The sequence below is a fragment of the Arachis ipaensis genome, chromosome B03 (assembly GCF_000816755.2).
Source record: "Arachis ipaensis cultivar K30076 chromosome B03, Araip1.1, whole genome shotgun sequence".
NCBI classification, from domain to species: domain Eukaryota; kingdom Viridiplantae; phylum Streptophyta; class Magnoliopsida; order Fabales; family Fabaceae; genus Arachis; species Arachis ipaensis.
The window spans coordinates 25352107-25371206 of NC_029787.2; the positions used below are offsets into that span (position 1 = coordinate 25352107).

Sequence of the window (19100 nt, forward strand, 5' to 3'; positions counted from 1 at the left end):
TTACCAATAATAAAAAATATATATTTTTTAAATAGAAAAAGTTTAGGGGTCAGCAATTTTTGTGTTTTGTGGTCAGCACTTAACCATCAAAAGAAAAGTGAGTGATCTTTTATTATTGGATATAATCTCATACCATTAAAAATACTATTAATGGCCAATTAATGATTACAAAACACAAAAATTACTGGCCTCCTAGCACTATTCTTTTAAATAACACTCTCAGCTAAAGGAGCGTGTTATCATATTTTATGATAATCAAATACATTTTTTTTTGTCATAATGATTTATTCAATTAATTAGATTACAAATCAAATTCCAAATTTTGTGTGGTCATATATTAATTATATTCATGATGCAAATTCACCTACATTTAGTAGAAGATGAGATTGATTACATTCCCAAAAAATATGACGACATCAATATGAGTAGCTGTGACGGAATAGAGAGGCTGAATGAATCAGGTGTAACACGGAGTAAGACAAACAATTTAGATCGAACAACAAAATAGATCAAACAAACTATATTGATTTAGAAGAAGAAGACATGAATGATGATAATGATGATGATGAGTTGAGGGATGTAAGAATTCGATTTTTAATAAATTGATTTTTCTAACAATTTTGTAATTTATTTTGCAAAATCTTGAACTACGATCCAATAATTTTTAGTGAGGCAAACCCAATGATAAAAAAACAAAAATAAATTAGAAAATGATAATTAATAAGTCAAACTTGACTTTATGAGGGTAATTAATTTCTTTAAGTCAAATTTGACTAGTAAAAAATAAACACTTGTTTGTCATTGGTTTATTTTTCTCACTATAGGCTTTTTAAGCCGGAAATTCACTTTTAGTGACGATTTTTCTTGCGTCGGGAAAAAGTTAATAACCAAAAACAAAATTAGTGGCAAAAGTAATTTCTACCTTGGTAATTGTGTCCTAAGATTAATATTAGCCATCCATTCATGATTTATTTCTTTAAGAATAAATCTTAGCCATTAATTATTTTACCACATGGTAAAAGTTATCCCGAACCGAATTTTTGACTAGTATTTTGTAAACGACTATTAGAGACTCCGAATTCTCTTGCTTGTTTCCCAAGCAACACGCCCCTCCCTCTTAGCCTCTCATCCCTCTCTACTGTGTTTTTAACTCTAAGTAACTAACTGTGGTTAATTGTGGATAAGCTCGACATGCAAGCGCTGATCAAGCTTCCTTGTTTTCACGCCCCTTCTTCATTAATCCTCAGACCTTAACCACGAAATTCTTAGTCCCTTCTACCACAATTAATTCACCTTAGTTTTATTTAAGGAATCCTATCTTGATCACAAAATTCATGAAACACTTTATGCATTTTTGCACAAAATAACCAAGTTTTAGAAAGAGAAAGAGAGTAAATTCTTGCACTTCTCCTCCACGTCCCATCCTTCATTCCTACTGTTCTTCCATTGTTCTTCAAGTGTTCTTTAAGAATCCAAGCCATACAAACACAATTTGTTACCCATTTTTACTAATTTTCGTGTTTTTACCGAAAATTCGGCAAGGTGAACTCTTGTTCTTTCTCTATTTTTTTTTTTTTATTTTTTCAGCAGTAATCATGATGAATTATTGTCCTCTTATGTGTCTAAAAAACCTCTCTTAAAATCCATATGGAGCGCACCTAAGGAGCAATACAAAATTCAAGTTCAAAATAATCAAATTCTAACACCTTTTACAACAGTTTTGGCTAAACGAAAACTGCACTATAGCCAACATGTTCCAGTTTTTGTGAGAGCATTTTTTGGTAGTTGAGAGGTCTAGTGACTAAATTAAACAAGAAGTAAAGATTAGGATTAATTAAAGCATATTTATGCTTGTTTTCGATGTTCATTCGAGCCACTTTGTGATGAATTTGTCCTTGTTTTGTAAATCTGAAAATTTTGAATAAAGTGGTCAAGAGAGATCTCGGTCAATATCACCTTAATTTTTTTCTTTCTACTGTTTCCTTATGAATTTATATCCTTTTGACAAGACAAGTCCTCAAATGTCAATAGACAGAACAAAGGAAGAAGCGGTTGTGGAACTAGTGGAGTTATGACAAGACTAAGAATAAATTATATGAAAAAATTACTTTATTCATTGACTTCTTTTTAAATACATGAATAAACAGATTACCATTCATCATCTTGTCCAAAGTTTGCTCTTCATATTATGGTCAGGCAAAGGATGATGCCAAGAGAAGTGCTTCAGTGCACTCCAGGGATTCTATAGGTCATGTTATCATTTTCACTCTACCATCCTTTTTCAATCTGATGGAAGAGGCTCTTGTAACCAAATGATACTCATATATCTAAATCACAGCAATACATAATCAGCTTTTCATATGATGACGATGAATGTAAAACTTCCAATAGATCATGCAAACTCTTGAATTTTGAGATGATATCTTCAACCTAAGCAAAAAAAGAAAGAAAGAAAGAAAGAAATTATTTTCGGAAATGTTATGCCAAACGCCACCTTTGAAAACACTTCTTCCCACATCTCTGAAATAAGATCACAATTTATAACATTTTGTGATTAGGGGCATGGGAGAAGCCAATTTCCAGCAGCACCCTACTGTTCCCCTCATGTCCTCAGAATTATCTACCAACTTTCAGCAAACAATTCTGCATAATATATAAATTGAATAATGCACATACTATATAACTGAATTTAAGAAGATATGATCACTTCCAGGGATTTATGTCTGCTCAGACACTTATTAAGGTACATATCCGTCCACTGTTCAACTAGCATGTGTACCACTTCTTTTTGCCAAAATCAGTAAAAGTGGGCGAAAACGGTTTTAAATCATTTTAGATGCACATCGGTCATTTTATAGATATGGAAAATGGAAAAGTTGTTTGTCCCAGGTAAAATATACGCAAACTTACGGACCAACTAGATTTATATAACATCCACAGTGACTCAAGTCTCAATTATCTTGAAAACGTAAAAGTTAAAACATAGGTTAAAGGACTTCCGTTTCAGACATGTTGAAAGATTGGAAAACTATGCTTTATAGATAAATCTTTCTTTTGCTTTGCTTTTGGAAGGGATCTCTTACCACCCAATCTTGTCTTTCCCTTTCCTCATCTTAATGAAATTTTCTAAAAAAAAGGAAGAGGGAAAAGAGAAGGCAGCAAAATATAGATATGCTGACGAGCCTCCTGACATCACACAGCATCAAGGACATTACTAGAAGCATTCATGAGAAGTTCCTTACCGCTAAATTTGGAATGCTAACAGCATAATCAGCAATGAAGCCTGAAATATCTTCTTCATCAAAATCTGCATTACATAAAAAATGAAAAACTCTAATTACTTATAAAAGACCACCATTAAGGACAACTTTTTAGAGTAAAACACAACTCCCTAGATAAACAAAAGTACAGAACCAGAACTCAACAGATTCAACATCAACTCATTCTTTCCACTTGGAAATAGATTTCTAATGTCTTAATTTATTTTGGCTCAAACTCTACTTGGTGCTTAGAATTTAACTCATAATTGGAATTGAACTTCTGAATCCAAATACTTGAAATGCCTATTAGAAATGGTGTGCCTTTCTAAATGTTTGGAGTTGGTGCTCTAAAAACATGCTTCCTTTGGTCAATCCATCAATCTAGTTGCCTACATGGATAATATTGCCATTACATGTAATGATTGTAAAGGAATCTATAACAAATGGAAGAAAAAGAGATAGAAATAAACAATAGAACTAGAAGAGCTGGGGTAGGAATGAATTAGTGTGAAATCACCCCTTCCCCAGTTATAGAATTATACTGGAAATGCAGGAAATTATAGAGCAGAAAAACACTATGGTAGTGTTAGATAGACTCCCATGCTCCGCTCCCAATTTTGTCTTCGTTCCTGCCTTCTCATTATCCCTTTTTCCTCTATAGAACGAGAATCTTTCTCTCATCCCTAACAGAATCGGCCCAGGATCACACACCCATCCGCTAACTCTTGCACATGGCCTAATTAGTTACACAGGTGGTTCCCCACCATTTGCTCTTTTATGTCTCCTATTCATGCTAGTAAAGGAGGAATTCTATTGGCCCCCTGTTGCTGCCTCAATAGAATCTTCTTTCTTGCTCCCACCCTTCTCAGAGTATGTATTAGAATCATACAACAGGAATAGGTGCAATATTTTTCTTGGGATTGAAGTAGCTCAATCAAAAACCAAAGTTGTCATCTCTCGAAGAAATATGTTCTTGATATTTTGGACAAAATTGGGACTGGTGGGTGACACTCTTGACTCTTGTGGACCCAAATATTAAGCTTCAACCAGATCGAAGAGATTTAGACGAAAGAATATATCAAAAGATTTGTTTTATGCATTACATGTATAAGCAGAACGTCTTTAAGACAGACAACAAAAGCAGAAAAAAAAACAGGTAATTAACAAAGTGGAGTTTTCAGATTCTATAAATGTCTGAGAGGGGAAACCCTCTAAAAAATCATGAGTTTTACACCAAATAGAGGCCAAATATCCAATTCTGCCCAAACTTTCTTATCCACGTGTTTGCTATCTAATATAGTTATGCCCCAACCAAATACACCAATTAGTGGGGAAACCAAACATTAAGAGCTAATCTCCTAAATACAACATCAAGCATCCCATACTACCCAATATGGGACTTTGGGCACCCCATAATACCCAAGTACCTAACACAGACACAAGAGACAGAGACTTATTTCCTAGACAAGGAGACAGGATGACAAAGTTAAAGAGACCCAAGACTAGGTGAATTCCTAAACATGATAAAAACGCTGGATTGAAAAGTTGTGGATAGAAGATATCTCTAAGGATGTGGAAAAGGCTAACTAAATGAGAAGTCTCCTTACATAGAAAAGGATTTTGAATCTGTCTCTACACAGATGCAAATGAATGTAAAGAAGTTCCTAAGGTTAACTCTCAAGTTATAATTACATGATGACTACGTGATTAGCATAGTATGATCTATACCCTCAATGTGTTGTATATTTTGTCACTAGCAACATAATAACTACTTAAGCAAGTGCAATAGTTGGATTATACTTGATCAGCAGTGGATCCGTGTACTATATATTAGTACAAGAGAATCCGAAACACAAAAAGGAAACAAATACATGCATGCATACATACTAACATACACATGTATAAAGACTCCTTTTCAAAACAGAACAATGATCCTCCTCTTGTACTATTTCAAAGGAGCTTAAATAAGTATAAGGTCATAGTCATACCTCGTGCTCTCAAATCCAAAAGTAAATTCTTGGCAAGAGATTCCAACTGTAGCCTTCCTAATGATTGAAATACACTTGCTATAGATTTTGCAGATGAAAGCATTGTTATATCTATATTTTTCAATGCATCTGTAATCTGGATTTTCAGATCACTTTCACAAAGAGCCAATAAGTAATTTTCTGCAACAAGATTTGATTCCAATTAACGTATGTTAGTGCCACATGTAACAAAAATTCCTTTTACAATGGAACACACAATAAGCGAAATTGCATCAATATGTGTCAGGTTAGGCGTGGCACAATCACCTCTATTATTATGAAGCTAGGTGCTAACTATGTCCTGGGAATAAAATTTAGCATGAATTTTCAAACCATGTTTCTAATATCTAAGATGTGAACAAAGACTAACTTGTTAATTGCAGTACAATGACAAAGCACACCCATGTCCAACAAAGATAACAAGTTAAAGCAGAATATTTAGTATTTCCATTTCACAATGCATCGCACACGATCCCAAATCAAATGAAAAAGGATCTCTTGTAAAAAGCATCAGCATAGTCTCTACATTAAAATAAAGCAAATCATGAATGTCCCACATGGTACTGCCAAAAACCTGTGCTGTAGATTCAAATATATGTTACTGTTATCTGAAATAAACTATAAAAAGTTCATGCTCGTGAAACATAGATTCACCAACCTCGCATAGCAGAAGTGTCTTGGTCATCTTCTACGGTAATATATTCACAAATATCTCGAATCATTTCTTCATCTTCAACTCTTATCCACAGCAACATTTCATAGTAAGCCAACCGTGAAACTGAACAGGGATTCTCAGCTCTGACCACATCAGAGAAAAGTTGAAACTCTTTAACCATGCCCATGTCTATGGCATACCTAAGCAGTGGTTGGTACGTTTCCTCTTCTAGCTTATAACCGCACTCCTTCATATTTTCTAAAAGGCGAAAAGCCTTACTCAATTCTTCTATGGCAACATATTCATTATTAGTAGTCCTTGCCTTCTGTATACTCATCTTTATTAATGCATTGAACTCTTTCACATCAGTCTCTCGACCCAGCTGACGAAACACATCAAAGGCCACCTCTGTTCCTAGTCTTTTCGCACACATTTTAACTAACCTATCAAAACGATCTTCGCTGACGAGTTTAAAAATCCATTTGCTTTTCCTCTCATGGGCTACACCCTTCTGTCTAAACAAATGGTCGCCAGCAGACAGATTAGGAGACCACGTGAAATCTATTACTTTTTCCATTTTTGCTTTGCCATAGTCAACTTCTTCAACAACAGGTTCCTCTTTCACGACAACAGGTTCCTCTGCCAGAGATGGACCTGCAAAACGAAAAGGGTGCACAGACACACCCCAAAAGATTAGCATCAACCATTTTAAGATGTCTGGAAACATTCCAAAATTGCAGCATAACCAAGTCAAAACTTTTAGTACTCCGCATTTCTCACAGTAAATTTCACAAACACTTACTGTACAATATAGAAGAAACCTCGGAAGACGTATTATCATCATCAGGAGAATCCTCTGCACCTAAAAATTCAAAAGAAAAAAACGTTACTACGAACACAACAGAGGGAACCCAATCATACAGCAACAAAAAAATAAAGCATTTGATCACACACAAAGTTCAGTTATTATTATTATTATTATTATCCTCTTTAGGTGGAAAAACAAAAACCCAGCTACTTTACTCTATTTATTATTATTATTATTATTATTATTATCATTCTGTTTCGATCCCCTCAATTCCAAGAAGCAAAACCCATTAATGCAACGAAGTTCAAAAGCTACTGAGAAATGAGGAACAACGGTAATGGTGGTTAGGGGTAAAAAAAAGTTGAGACATGATTGGGTATTGTTTGCAAATATGGAAAAGTTTATTTTTTTTTGGTTACCTCGAGAAGGGACACGGTTGAGGTTCATAGAAGAGTGGTTGAACTCAGAAGCATTGTGCTCAGAAATGGAAACGGAAGGGGAAGAGGCAAGTGCCTTGGCTTTCCGTGTTGAGTGACGGCGAAATAGGGTACTGAGGGTGCATAGTTTTCTTATGGTGGAGGCGCGCATCTAAGTTCTACAAAAACGACGAAGAAGTGAAGATGACGGTTAGCGTGTCGATTTTAGAATGAGGTGGTTTGTTGTTGTGTTGCACTGCGTTCGGATTTCTGAAGTAATGAGGCAAAGATTGGTTATGCAAGTGGCTCTTTGAATGCAATTGAAGACTGCAACTCAAACCCAGCACGAACAAAAGAAGAAAAAGAATTTGCTATTATTATTAGGGTAAAAAACAAAAATAAGGCAAGGGAGAAAATAATTTACGTGAATAAGCCAAAATTAAAATTGCTTCATGAATTTACCAATGCACGTTTATATGTAGTTCGAACCAGTTTGGTTCGAACTCCACACACATAATTCGAACCAGCTTGGTTCGAATTACACACAAACACACCACATACTAATTGGAACTTTATTTTAATAAATAAAATAATTATAATAATTACCGAAATAAATAATTTAAAAAATATTTACCGAAATCAATATCCCTCTTTTATCTCGTTTACAGTGTAAACGAGATAAGGTCTGTTGACGCCTATAAGTATATATCGTTCACATGCGTGTTTTTAGCCCCAGTTTGACCTTGTCAACCACTTTCTCCTCTCTATTATCCCTTTCTGATCATATTATTGATTGATACCGCGATGGCGCGCCAGGCGGGAAACGACGGAGATATCAACAGGTTGAACAAGACGTCACATTACACCAGAGTAGCCGACTTTGAGGTTAGTTTTGTTCTATTTAATTCTGTGCAATCCCATATGAAAATGTTATTTGTATGTGGCCATGGTTAGGGTAATTGCTAAAAACTAGAACATAGTTTGTAGCTTTAGCACTAGGTCTCTAGTAAAAATTTAGAACTCTATTTGCTTGTGTAAGGTTGTTATGACATAATTATTAGTTTGAAACTCTGTTTTACTTGTTCTAGGTTGTTACTACTTATAACATTGTAGTTAAGTTTTGTTTAGTATGTAATATGTAATTTAGAAATATTTGTAAGTTAGAAACATAGAAATATGTTCTTAGGTAGAAGTAGATGTAAGTTAGAAAGAAATATTTATTTAACTTTAATATTTTTGTGAATCATATTAAATTGATCTAATTACAAAACTAAAAAATAGTATAAGAATTCAATAAACAAAAAATTTAAAATTATTTTCGTATAAGGCTGAATTATTTTTTATTCTTCAGAGGCCTCGACTTCTACTGCCTCGCCGAGTGAGTCATACCCTTCTTCCACTGGACGCCATCGTCCCGTATCTCGCTGAGGCTGGATTCGGCGCCACAGTGTCCCTTAGGGATTTTACTTTTAACAATTCCCTGATTTCGGTATTCGTGGAGCGATGGCATCGGGAGACGCACACGATTCATCTCCCGTAGGGTGATGTCACTATCACCCAGCAGGACATGGCGTACCACCTTGGCCTACGCACACACGGGACCCCAGTTGGGGGTGCCTCCGTGACTTTGGTAGGTGTGGTGACGTGGGCGTTGGTGGAGCAGCTGCTTGGTGCCAAGCCTCCGGTAGCTCCACAGCAGGCGGTGCAGAGGAAAGAGTCGTTCACGCTCAAGCTTGTTTGGCTGCAGGATCGTGTCCGCCAGATGCCCCTACAGACGAGCCGGAGACCCTCTGATAGTATGCCAGGTGCTACATTTTGTTACTGATCGGAGGATATCTGATGACGGACAAGTCGAACAACTTGGTTCACGTGCGTTGGCTCCCTCTCCTCTGGGACTTCGGGCAGTGCCGGGCGTTGTCTTGGGGCTCAACCGTGCTGGCCTAGACGTACCAGTCATTGTGTTCGGCGCAAGGTTCGGAAAACTGGACCGGTCATCAAACCGTTCTAACTACTGGTTCACTGGTTTACTGGTCCAACCGATCTAACCGATGATTCAACTGGAAAAATCGTTTTAAAATAAAATAATAAATAAATTATAAATAAACATCCTAAAATATAATTATAGTATAATATAAATATTAAAATAGTTTTCAAATTTAAAAAACTACATTAAACGTCATCAATCAAATTCATATAATCTTATTAATATACAAACTCAAGTTAAATAGTATAAAAGGAATGACACCAAAAAATGAGGTAGTTAAGGCTACACAAACTAACAATACTCTCTGTTTGTTGTGAGCAGTGACCTTCATTGCCTTTTCCATTGAAATCCTCACAGGTTCAGCCAATAACTGCAAGTTTCCAATAAAATGTAGTTTAACATCGTATTCATTGATAACGCTTTCATCTTGAAGCAACTCCTCAATCTTTTCTCACATCAATTCCATCAAGGATTGCACCTCATTGGGCTTTCTTTTGAAGTTATCGATGCTGAATGCATAGACAGTTACATACTTTACTCCTAATTCATAACAATACCTAAGCATGGAAATGAGTGATGGAAATCCAGCCTTATGACCAATCCCTTCAGCCAAGTTACTCTTCTTTGCAAACCTTCGATTCCCATCCATGATAAAAGCAATATGATGTGGCATAGGACCCATAGATAATATACCAAATATGCATCTCCTAAGACAGTTGGATAAACCTCCAAGCAGGTTGCTTGTAATACCTCCAGTATCTTTGTGCATGGATGTGTTCCGCAATGCAACTCAAAGTGTCTAAGATAAACCTGCCAGAAGAAAACTTTGTTATAAGTTAGCATTAGAAAGAGTTAAAGCAACAGAAGCACATTATCAAGATACAAGCTCAACAGCTAAAGCAATAACAATGTCAAACATAAATGCAATACAGAAAATCAGTAAGAAACAAAAGAAGAAAGAAAAAAGAAGCAGCAACAAAAGTTAAATACTACCAACAAATAATCACTCTAAACCCTGAAATCAACAACTATTTCAACAAAAATTAAGAAACATCATACTTAAAAATTAAAAAACGGCAACAGCAGCATAACAAATCCATTTTAATCAACAATTTCAACAACACAAAATCAATGATTTAATTAATTTCAGATTCAGAAATCACAAATTAGAGTATCAGACATTCAAAACACTGAAACAGACTCAACAGTGATGACACTAAATTAAACAGAGCATTAGCAAGGAAGAAGAAGAAGAACATTAGCAATATTATTTGAACAAAAAATTCAGAAATTAAAAGTAAGAAGAAGAACCGAGCATTCAGAAACTAAACAAAGCCATCAATAACCAGAGAAAAATTAAAAGAACCATCAGAGTAACAAAACTTCAAACATTCACAGCAAACTTCAAACCATCAGAGTAACAGATCCAGAACCAAACTTTCAGAGTAACAAAATTTCAAATATTCACAGCAATTAGAAAACAGAGTAACAAAACACTCAGAACCAAACTTCAAGGACCATCAGCAATAGCAACAGATCCAGAACCAACCTTCAAACATTCAGAACAAAAATTCAAACCATCTGCAAATACAAGACAGATTTGAACAAAACTTCAAAAATTGAAGAAGACTTGAACCAAGACCGAAGCAGACTTGAACAAAAATTGAAGCAGACTTGAAGAAAAATCAGAAATGGAGCAAAAATTGAAGAAGACGACCAAAGTGAAGATGAAGAAGAGAAGCCACTAACCTGGGTCCGTGCCGAGAAGCCAGCAAAGATGAAGAGCCGAAGAGGAGCTGGGTTAGACGGCGACGCTGAGGAGCTGGGTTAGGCGGCGACGATGGAGGGCTAGCGGAGGGCAACGCGGCTAGGGTTTCTTTCATTCAGAGTTCTCCAGAATATGGATGAAGGAATGATTGGGGAAAGAAGGGGGGCTTGGGTCACGAGGGATCACTGGATCGGTGGATCCATTTCTTTTTTTTTTTTTTTACAAGTTTAAAAACGGTGCCGTTTTATCCGAACCGGCTGGTTACCGGTCCGGTCCAACCAACCGGTTCTCGGCCGGTTTGCCAGTTTTCCACCGTTTTCTGTCGAACAGTTATAAAGGGAGGACCGGACCGCTTGCACTGTTGGTTCCCAGTTGAATCGGTTCGACCGGCCGGTCCGGTCCGGTTTTCAGAACCTTGGTTCGGCGGCACAGTGGGGCGTCACGGACATCGCCGACTGCACTCCATTGTTGATGTCCTGGATCTACCAGAGATTTCCTTAGTGGTGTCCACCAGATAGAGGGATCTACCAGTATCCTATGACTGCGAGGTAACAAATGTTTATTTCTGTATTTAGTTAAATTAATTTGTAACTTCTTACGACCTGTTACTTAACGAACTGTTTATATTCTGCCGAAGGGCCACACGGAGGCTCCATTGACACCCATTCGCAGCTTGCTGGCACTACACATGGTACTTTAATCGGTTTGATTCGATTACCCGGTACTTAGCACTCCTGCAATACTGTAATTCTTCACACCCTGTGGCACTGCATCTCAGCATTTGAACCTGTGGCCGACCCGAAACTCTACCCCACCATCTAGGTTGTAATCCTCTTCTCCCGTGTCAGAAAATGGAGTCTTCTCATGCATGGCGTTCAGATCCAGACTATGATAGTGACTTGGCACTGCCAATAACGCCGGAATTGGGTGAGGTGGAGGCAAGACATGGCGCGCCACAGTCTGAGCGGGTGTCTCGGGTACAAACTCCTCCCCATCGCCCCCTTCAGAAGAATCACTGTCGGTACTATCTGCCACGTATTCTTCGTCTGACTCCTCGTCGCCCTCCTCCGCCTCGTCAACTGGAATGGCGAGATGGATCGGTGGTGGTGCAGATATATAAAAAAGGGCTCATCTTGTAACTGAATCCTTTTATCCATGTATTTTGCATTATGAGTTCTCATTTTAATATGAAAAATGTAAATAACATTAATTTCAAAAAAGTTGAATTTGTCATAGTAATTACCTCTGACAACAAAAATCTACCAATCCCATCATATACAATTTTAACACTTGATATTAGTCTGATACATAATATATATTTAAAATAATAATGCTAAGAAATACAATAACCCAAAATTATTTTTATTTAACTTAACATATATAATTTTATATATCTAATATTTATAAAGTTTAATTATTCTGTTAATCCTTATAGTTTTGCAAAATTTTCAATTAGGTCTCTATATTTTTTTTTTTTAATTGGGTCCTACATCAATTTTTTTTTTCAATTAGGTCCCTTTTAATAGTAATTGGCTTCATTGTATAAGGACCCAACTAAAAAAAATTGGTGCAAGGACTCAAATAAAAGGAAAAAAAGTATAAGGACTCAATTGAAAAAAAATTTGGTACAGGGACCCAATTCAAAGGAAAAAAAAGTATAAGGACCTAATTGAAAATTTTGCAAAACTATAGAGACTAACAAAATAATTAAACCTATTTATAATTATGAGTTTATTACCTCTAAAATTAACAAATTATTTCAGCTATAACTAAAAAATATAAAATAAAAAAGCTTGATGGATAATAAAGTAACTTTAGGCTATTTTTATTGTTTTTTAAATATTTTTGTATTTAAAAAATTAATTATTAATTGTTCTAATTATGAGCATCTTAAAATTAATTTAAATGTATTCTCTTCGATCCTCATTTAATTTACGCATTTCGATCCTCTTAATTCTCAAATGCTCCAAGAAACACAGAAATAAATATATATAAAAAGGATCCATTAGCACATGAAAGAATACGATTCTTTGATTTCTTTCTATTCATTTCTGAGCAGCAGCCACTAGAGAAAAGCATCATCAACATGGAGTAAGAATAAGGATTTGAATCGGAATAGAAACTAAAGGAACTCAAAAGCAGAGAGAGTAGAAGTGACAACATTACTTAGTATATGTTCTTTGTGACAACTAATTAAATGAACAGCACCATTAATTTCCAAAGTTTACAAATTCTTGGAAGCTATATTTACAACCCAAGTAAGGAACCCATTACACTTATTATTATTTACATGTTCAGTTTGAAGAGGAAGGTGAAATCATCATGAGCAACAATAATATGAACAATTATTTCATGCCTTTGCCTGGCTCTCGCAGAACAAGTAGTGATAGAAGAGCATTTAATGTTTACACTTTTGATAATAGTGATTCCAATGACGTGCCTGTGTATTACAGATCTCGCTCTAACCATAACACTGTAAGTATACATATAATATATACAATTTTTATTGCGTCATTCTTCCAAAAGCTTAAGCTGATAGGAAGAGACAGTAAATGGTTATATCTCTAATACGTCGTCCCTTTAAGCAAAGCCTCTTTTTGGATTTATGTGACAAGGATTGAACACAATACATTTCTATAATAGAAGTTCTAATATCTTGTTATGATACTACTTTTCCCAAAAATTTAGACACATGAATAATTATATCTCTAACAATTTGTTACACGACACGTGAGTTAATCAAAAAGAAAATTCAATTTGTGACAATTTTGTATATGGTTTTGGTTTATAATAACAGGGTAACAGGAGTTCAGGTGTGATAGATCCAAGGAGGGTGTGGGAAAGCAGAACTCCATCATCAGGACGCCACACTGCTCCAAAGTAAGACCAAATTGAAATATAATTTGCCTTAATTTAATTTAATTGTTTAAGTAGGTAATAGGTTATCATTGAACAATTCCTTAATATAAATATGATTGCTCTTGATTAGTTTGATATTCATATTGGTTGAGTATTTATTGATGCTCATTCCAAATGGTATACACATTATAGGAATTAAAGTATTCTGTTTTATGTAAATTTCAGAGGACACCAGCTAAACAGATTTGCTAAAGAATCAGGATTTAGTAATTTTTTTTTCCTAACCATTAAGTCTGTAAATTTTAGGTATTTACCTGTAATTATACTCCAAGTCTCCAACTTTAACTAGGTTCCTATATCTTAAATTTGTACTCAATTCTTAATCAAGTTTTTTAGTGTAAATTTTTTTAAGAAATATAAATGCAAAAATTAGTCTCGAACAAATTCTAACAAATATTTAGAATAATAAATTTTTTAGACACCAATTTAAATGTTTATTCTTTCATAAATTTAAACACCAATTGTTATAAAAGTTTTATAATAGATGGAATAATTTTGTCCCATGGGAGTATCTAATAATTGCGGTAGTAGTGCACATATTTTTTTATATAAGGCTATTAGATCACAAAAATATTATTATATGACAAATTAAGCCTTTCTTCGAAATAATGGATGAATCAATCTGTACGACAAACATAATTTTTAAAGATTTCTAGAGAATAAAAATTTGTTAGAAACCAAAATATTCTATCAAAAATTCATTAGAACCAATTTGAATATCTGTTCAAATATGAATTAAATAATAAAAAAGCCTAAATAAGAATTAAATCATATCAAATTTCCATTATTAAGAAAGTAAAAGGAAGAAACCAGGAGCATAATTCTGGCACAATGTTATTATTTACAGTGCACAAACGTTTTAACCAGTGCGTATAACTTTGGTAGTTAGTCAGGGTAGAGTTTATTATATTTGATCTTAGTAGTTGCATAAACCAATGAGCTGCATCATGAATATCAAGTGTTTCATACCCAATAACCCAAATCTAGTGACTATTTTCTCTCCAAATTTTCCCTGTGAATTTCACACTTAATAAACACAATTCGATTCACTCTCGTTTTGTTCAGTAGGAGCTTTAAAACATAAGCTTGAGGGGTTAAGACTCAAGAAAATCCTAGCTGATTTAATTGACCAACTTTGACCATTTTGCAGTTTTCAAGCACAACCACATAACAGGCAACAATTTCATTTTAATAATGGCGAGATAGGAAGGGGCTCAAACCCCAGGTTCAGAGATATTTTCCGGCAATCACCGCCGCGAACCGCAACAACCACAGAGATTCCCCCACAAGTAGAAAATTCTGAGTCAATGGCTCTTAGCAAGCTCAAGAAAGAAGTCTACAACCCCGTGCCAAAGCGGCTAGCCCGGAGACTCAGCCTATACTACAGAGGCGACAACAACAACGGGTCGAATGGTGTGCGAGAAAGGGAGAAAGACAAGGATGAAGAAGGTAAGAGTTGTGCTGTTTGCTTGGAAGATTTTGAGGCAAAAGAAGAAGTTATGGTCACACCATGTAACCACATGTTCCATGAGGAATGCATAGTGCCTTGGGTAACAAGCAAAGGACAGTGCCCAGTTTGTAGGTTTGTGATAATTGAGAGAGTTATAGGGAACCTTTACCCTTCTTCATTCAATAGCAGTAACATTGCAAATATGGAACCAAGTGAACTAATTGCTGGTGAGCTTTTGTCAATTTTGAGCGCCATGGAAGAAGCTTTTCAGTTGGGGAATGGAATGTACTAGTAGGACACACAAGAATTTGTTATTCTCGTGTTGGCAAGAAGCTTTGTCTTAACTTCGCAAACATATTCTACATAAGATTTGATGGGATATGTACTGCTGAATTGTGACTTTGCGAGTTTGGTAATTCAAGTCCATGGTGCATCCAAGCACATAATCATCCCATGCTATGTTCTTTTTTCCTACTTAAATCCATAGAGCGTTTTGTCTATTACTTTCTTCTATTCAATTGAAAAACAATTTGATTAAATAATATAAAACCCATTTGCAGCTCAGTATGGAAGGAGATGGTATGTTCTTGCAATAATCTTAATCAAGTATTGTTTATTGTGTTGGCAGCTCAAACAATTCCTGACAACAGCATAAGGTCGGTTGGTTTCACTCAAAATGGAGACACTTGCAAAGTTTGTGCGGAAACTTTTGATCACCAACTTATACATTACTACTCCTTTACAAATTCTGCTTGGTATGCGCCTCGTTATGTGGGTGGGGGATATACAATTCTATAAAAGTTTATTAACTATGTTGTTATAGCAATAATTAAATAAGTACTTTCTATTTTTTTAAAAAAAAATACTATCTAGGTAAAATAGTGCAATTTTATATAACAGAGTAGTACTTTTTATCTGTAGCAAATGTTCAAACTATTACACAATTCCAATTAACATAGAAAAACAAGCAACATCCATTAAGACCTGAAAAGGATACCAAGCCACAATAAAAGTCATACACACCATGTTTAAAAGCCACCACGAAGGCGAAGGACAAGATGGAGGGTCGATTCCTTTTGGATATTATAGTCTGCCAATGTACGACCATCCTCCAATTGTTTGCCAGCAAAGATGAGCCTCTGCTGATCCGGGGGAATACCCTCCTTGTCCTGAATCTTCGCCTTCACATTATCAATGGTATCGGAGCTTTCGACCTCCAAAGTAATGGTTTTCCCCGTCAGGGTCTTCACAAAAATTTGCATACCACCACGGAGCCTCAGAACCAAATGCAAAGTAGATTCCTTTTGGATGTTGTAATCAGCAAGAGTACGGCCATCTTCAAGCTGCTTCCCTGCAAAGATGAGCCTCTGCTGATCCGGAGGGATACCCTCTTTGTCCTGAATCTTCGCCTTCACATTATCAATTGTATCAGAACTTTCAACCTCCAAAGTGATTGTCTTTCCGGTCAAGGTCTTGACAAAGATTTGCATTCCACCTCGGAGTCGCAAAACAAGATGCAAGGTGGACTCCTTCTGAATGTTGTAATCAGCAAGGGTCCTTCCATCCTCCAACTGCTTACCAGCAAAGATAAGTCTCTGCTGGTCAGGTGGGATACCCTCTTTGTCTTGGATTTTTGCTTTGACATTGTCAATGGTGTCTGAAGACTCGACCTCCAGGGTTATTGTCTTTCCGGTTAGTGTCTTGACAAAGATTTGCATGCCACCACGGAGCCGCAACACCAAATGTAAAGTGGACTCCTTCTGAATATTGTAATCTGCAAGCGTCCTTCCATCTTCAAGCTGCTTACCGGCGAAGATGAGCCTCTGTTGATCTGGTGGAATGCCCTCTTTGTCCTGAATCTTAGCTTTCACATTGTCAATGGTATCTGAGGATTCCACCTCCAGTGTTATGGTCTTCCCTGTCAAAGTCTTGACAAAAATCTGCATGCCACCTCTCAAACGGAGAACCAAGTGAAGCGTTGACTCCTTCTGAATGTTGTAATCTGCTAGTGTCCTTCCATCCTCAAGCTGCTTCCCAGCAAAAATCAACCTCTGCTGGTCAGGTGGGATACCCTCTTTGTCTTGGATTTTAGCTTTGACATTGTCAATGGTGTCTGAGGATTCGACCTCTAAGGTGATGGTTTTCCCAGTCAAGGTCTTCACGAAAATTTGCATGCCACCTCTTAAACGAAGCACCAAGTGGAGTGTGGATTCCTTCTGAATGTTGTAATCGGCAAGGGTTCTACCATCTTCAAGTTGTTTTCCGGCGAAAATAAGCCTTTGCTGGTCAGGAGGGATTCCTTCTTTATCCTGAATTTTGGCCTTGACATTATCAATTGTATCGGAACTTTCCACCTCAAGGGTGATGGTCTTGCCCGTCAAGGTTTTCACGAAGATTTGCATCTGTTCAACACAAAAGCCACAAAATTTTCAACCACCGAGAGTACTTAGACATCAAACTGAAAATTAAATCACAAACCTAATCTCAACAAAATCATAACCGCAACCAGTTCAGAAACCATTACTTTCTACAGCTTTGACAAAACAACCAAAAACCGCAAACCAATTATGAGACTCACCGATTCAGTACTATGACAGTATGTATACAGAAACCCTAATCATGATCCTCAATACATAAAAAACATATCTTGGCACCAATCTTCCAACAACAGACAGTAAACACTTGACTTGTTTAAGAAAGATTAAATCACAAAGCATAAATATATCGAGAAGCATAACCTAATCAAAATTTCCGAGTTCGTATTAAAAAATTATCGGATCGGAAACAAGGTTAAATGAAAGAAAGAAAATTTAAGAAAGATTAAATTACAAAGCATAAATATATCGAGAAGCATAACCTAATCAAAATTTCCGAGTTCGTATTAAAAAATGATCGGATCGGAAACAAGGTTAAATGAAAGAAAGAAAATCAATAAGAACTAACACACTTCTCCTAAATCGGAAACAAATCAAAGCAAAAAAATAATAAGCAAATGCAAAAGCAATAATCATCAATAACCTAAAGCAATCATCAAACTACGCCCTCTATAATCAGATAATAGCAACCAATTAAAGCAGGTAGCCAGAATCCGAAGACATACCTTGAAACAAAGATCGCGATTAACAGAATCAAGAAGATTAGGTTTTTGCGATCAAAGAACTTTTTCGTATTTCCAATTGCGAGTTGCGTACGATAACGAGGGTTGAAAGAAAGGGTCGAATTTTATGGCTTTGAGGTGCCGACTTAATGACGAAAATATCGCTGAAGCAACGAATAAAAATGTGCCACGTGTTAATGTTAACCTGGACGATAAGCAAAGATTAGAATGACTTTTAACAGAATTAATAACAGAGTCCGTTAATCATCTATGGTTCCAGAGTAATCTCGGAGCTTCTTTTTCTTTACTTTTATTTTTTGTTTGGTTCAAATCTTCGATCTTCCATCCTCATTTTCTTTTTGTTTTAGCAATTAACGGGCCAGCCCTGAAAACTAGTGACCCATTAGGATGAGTACATTGGGGAATTGCTGCTATATGGTTTAAGATATAAAAAATTAAAATCTGATTCCCAAATGGTGATACATAATTCAATGGGCAAAATGAAAAGGAGAATTCTTATTACATCACCAATTGATTTTAGAGGAGTCATCTTCTATATAAGGTTGGACAAATCTGAATAACATCTACTGTATTTGTTTGTATTTGATATAAAATTTGTAGATATATAAAATAAGTTTATCGAATTAAATTTGATCTACAAATAAATAAATCGAATATTATCATTTATACCAATTAATTTAAAATTATAAATTCAT

The 19100-nt window shown here is 35.8% G+C and overlaps 4 protein-coding genes across 5 annotated transcripts; 1 reads left to right on the top strand and 3 right to left on the bottom strand.

The window, feature by feature from the left end:
* On the bottom strand, window positions 2069–7527 carry LOC107630160 (pentatricopeptide repeat-containing protein At4g04790, mitochondrial). Of its 2 annotated transcripts, XM_016333224.2 has the most exons (6): window positions 7170–7527; window positions 6745–6804; window positions 5946–6596; window positions 5249–5428; window positions 3243–3307; window positions 2069–2430 (listed from the first exon to the last, which is right to left on the bottom strand). In XM_016333224.2, the coding sequence occupies exons 1-6, from the start codon at window positions 7336–7338 to the stop codon at window positions 2320–2322; spliced, it is 1236 nt and encodes a 411-aa protein (XP_016188710.1). In that variant the 5' UTR covers window positions 7339–7527; the 3' UTR covers window positions 2069–2319. The 2 variants fall into 2 exon arrangements, with proteins under 2 accessions (XP_016188710.1, XP_020974158.1); XM_021118499.1 differs by lacking the exon at window positions 5249–5428.
* On the bottom strand, window positions 9430–11511 carry LOC107632862 (dehydrodolichyl diphosphate synthase 6; the record flags this gene model as incomplete). Its single annotated transcript, XM_021118500.1, is given in 2 exon segments — window positions 9430–9960; window positions 10900–11511. A coding segment is annotated over 1 exon segment (64 nt), but the record flags the coding sequence as incomplete, so codon positions are not given.
* Window positions 13042–15786, top strand: LOC107630161 (E3 ubiquitin-protein ligase RING1). The gene is made up of 3 exons (XM_016333225.2): window positions 13042–13393; window positions 13716–13798; window positions 14988–15786. The coding sequence occupies exons 1-3, from the start codon at window positions 13241–13243 to the stop codon at window positions 15577–15579; spliced, it is 828 nt and encodes a 275-aa protein (XP_016188711.1). The 5' UTR covers window positions 13042–13240; the 3' UTR covers window positions 15580–15786.
* LOC107630159 (polyubiquitin) lies at window positions 16158–18544 on the bottom strand. Its single transcript, XM_016333223.2, has 2 exons — window positions 18388–18544; window positions 16158–17689 (listed from the first exon to the last, which is right to left on the bottom strand). Exon 2 carries the CDS (start codon window positions 17687–17689, stop codon window positions 16316–16318), a length of 1374 nt encoding a protein of 457 aa, XP_016188709.1. The 5' UTR covers window positions 18388–18544; the 3' UTR covers window positions 16158–16315.